At 59.8% G+C, this 3,117-nt stretch overlaps 1 protein-coding gene across 1 annotated transcript; it reads right to left on the bottom strand.

Moving 5' to 3' along the window:
• Positions 1-2,135: 2,135 nt before the first annotated feature.
• Positions 2,136-2,732, bottom strand: LOC147960631 (uncharacterized). The gene has a single exon (XM_087533451.1). The coding sequence runs from the start codon at positions 2,730-2,732 to the stop codon at positions 2,136-2,138; it is 597 nt and encodes a 198-aa protein (XP_087389577.1).
• Between the last annotated feature and the right edge of the window lie 385 nt (positions 2,733-3,117).

Consider the following 3,117-nt stretch of genomic DNA (forward strand, 5'->3'; position numbering starts at 1 on the left):
AGACAGCGGTTTAAGATTCGAACCAACTACTACATAGTTGGCCCAAATCTCGGGGGCTACACCCAGTGGGTGCGCTAGCGCACCCCCACCCAAAAGAAGCAACAAAAAGAAAATAGAAGACAAGGGAGAACTTATGAACACGACACGCTCCAGCTCCCGCGTCTCCTCCACCTTGGCCTGGGCGAAGGCCTGGATCCTTTCCGTCCGCCCTTGAAGGCGCTGGCTCATGGCGGCCATCGCCGCCTCCTCCTGGGTCAAGGGCCCGAAGAAGACCTCGCTGGGCCTAGCCCGAGCCGGCTGCGACCCGACGACCCCCTGGCCTGGGCACCAGTGCGTACTCTCCACTGACCACCTCCTCCACGGCTGGTGCTAAGGATGGCAATTTTATCCATGGACATGGATACCCATGGATATCCAACCCGAATGGATAGGGTTTGGATATGCTTTTGCACCCATGGGCAGTGCCCAAACCCGACCCGATTACTGGTGGATATGGCATGGACATAATCTTGTACCCATGGATATATCCATACCCGACCCGATCGTCTGACTTAATGAGCAATATTCTGCTACCCCTACCCCATATTCACATGTCCCACTATAATTTTATCCTTTATCTAAAACATCCAAAAGAAATTACACAATCCCCAGCGTAACATACTCCAACACACCTTCTCATCCTATTATCTACACTAATTAAATGACTTGTCGTTGAGAATCGGTGCCATCTCCTTGAGTTACTCCTCTCATAGCCCTAGAGGTGGCCTCCGCTGCCAGCCGCTACCCCCACGTAAGGTGGATCTCTACAGCAGCCACTACTGGCCTACGACAACCTAGCTCCATATCTCCTTGACCCCTCCGTCTTTGCTTTTCCACACACGCATTGATGCATGGTCACAACAGTGGGACAATGCAAGGGCTATGACTGCACGGCGGGGAGTGAGCACGCCAATGCAGAGTGCACATTGTGCAATGAGTTATGTCTTATGTATAGGTCTTGAGAGGACCCGATGGATATCCAATGGGTATGGATATCCATCGGATTTGGACATGGTCACAATTTTTCGCCCATGGATTTTTCATGGATGGGCTGGGACTGCCTTCATGGATATGGATATGGATTTGATATTGTTCAACCCGATCCAAACCCGACCCATTGCCATCCTTAGTCGGCGCCTTCTCCGGCGCCCTCTCCAGCACCCTCTCCGGCACAATGGCTGGAGTAGCCTGCGGCGCCGCCGGTCCTGCCCGTCGGCACCCGAGGCGCTCCCTTCGGCGTCGTTCGCGATGCCTCCTCCAAGACGGCGTCACCGCCGCCTCCCTCGACCATTGCCCGCTCGACCACGTTGGTCCGTGACGGGGTGTCATCCTCAACCACCACGACCTCCCAGTCGAGGTCCATCACGTCCGCACGACCACCTTGGCCACACTCTCCCTTTGACGACGGCATGAAGACCGTTGCCGCTGGCTCCATCCCCGCCATCATCTCGGGCCACGCCGGCTCACGCCCACGTCATTGCGGCATTCACCCAAGCCTGGGCCGACTCCGCCTCCAGATCTGCCTCGGCCCTGTTCCAGTCCCACCAGGCCAAGGCCACGGTGTCGGCCGGGTCCAGGCCGAGGTCCGGGTCGGCCATCGCCCCGTCCTGATCGATGGCGCTGGTTCGGGTCTTCCGAAACACGACGCCCTCGGTGGACGCGGCATCCACCGCCGCCAGTGCCAGTGAGATTGGCGACCTAAAGCTCAACGAAGTAAACAGACAAGAACCAAGTAAAGGCGCTCGGCAATTCGGATTCAACAGAAAGAGAACTTACCCGGGCACCACCGGGACGATGGATCTCGCGGGCTTCGCCTGCGGAGCGCCGCCTCCTCTTGGCGCGCGGCTTCGCGCCAGCAGCCGTTCACCGCGTGCTTCACGGTCGGGCCTCGGGGTGCAACGTTATCCTTCCCGTGCGGCTGGCTTGCCGCCGCCGTCCCCCGAGACGACCCAGCTCCAGCCGCATTATCGCCTCATCCACCCGGCGCCACTGCACCAACAACTCATGTCAACAACCCCTGCGCCGCCTCGTGCCCGGCAACCCAAGAAATATAGAAGACAAACTTACCCGCACAGCGCCCTGCACTGGCATCGGCGTCAGCCTCCTCCGTTGGCCACGGGCTCCTCCGAGCCAGCCCACACCAGCTGCATCGGCGCCCGGTCATATGGATGCCAGATGGCGTTCAAAAGCACCTCCCACGTCGCGTCAGGACGAACGACAAGATGGGCAGCGGCAAAATATGAAGACCAAGGACTCACCACGGGTGCCGGGTTCGCCTGGCTGTACAGGGGTTTCCCGAACTCCCAATCCTCCTGCAGCCCGGCCTTGGAAATGTCGTTGACCCGGCGGGCGACCTGGTCTGCTCCCAGGCGCAGGTTTGACATCCGGTTGGGGTCCTGGAGACCGGTCATCAGATCGATAATGTGGGTGCGCCACTGCAACAGTAGCACCCGGCGCCTAATGAAAGCGGTGATAAGGTCGGTGCCGGTGAGCCCTTCCTGCTCCCTCATCTCCGACACCCGCTGGCACAAGTTGAGAACCTCCTGCGATGGGTGCCGGGGGGAGTAGTTCCAGTTCGGCTTTGCCCGCGGCGGCGCATCGACGAAGGGTGGCAGGTTGATGTGGTCCACGCCAAGGTTGCAGACGTAGAAGAAGGAGTTCTGCCACTTCTTGGCAGAATCCTCCAGCGCCATCTTGGGGCAGCCCCTGCCCGACCGCTTGTAGATGACGGCGGCCCCACAGGAGGACATCTCACCAGCCTTCAGGCCCTACTGCTTCAAGTCGAAGAAGCGCACCCAGAGATCGATCATGGGCTCAAACCCCAGGCACCCCTCGCAGAGGGTGACGAAGCCAGAGAGCTGCAAGATGGTGCCCGTGCCAAGATGATGGGGCTGGAGCCCGAAGTACTCTAGGAAGGTGCGAAAGAAACGGCTCGCAGGGAGGCCGAACCCGCGCTTGAAGTGCGGGTAGAACACCACGCACTCCGTCCCCTCCGGCCGCGGCTCCCGCTCACCCTCCGGCAGGTGCATGGCAACCTCCGTCTCCCCCGGCAAGCGCCTGGTGGAGCAGAAGTATGTG

This window comes from Triticum urartu, chromosome 7A (assembly GCF_056163025.1).
Source record: "Triticum urartu cultivar PI428250 chromosome 7A, HENAU_Tu73, whole genome shotgun sequence".
In the NCBI taxonomy this organism is placed as follows: Eukaryota; Viridiplantae; Streptophyta; class Magnoliopsida; order Poales; family Poaceae; genus Triticum; species Triticum urartu.

Coding starts and splice junctions, on each gene's coding strand:
- LOC147960631 (XM_087533451.1), bottom strand. CDS start 2,732: ATGGCGCTGGAGGATTCTGCCAAGAAGTGGCAGAACTCCTTCTTCTAC.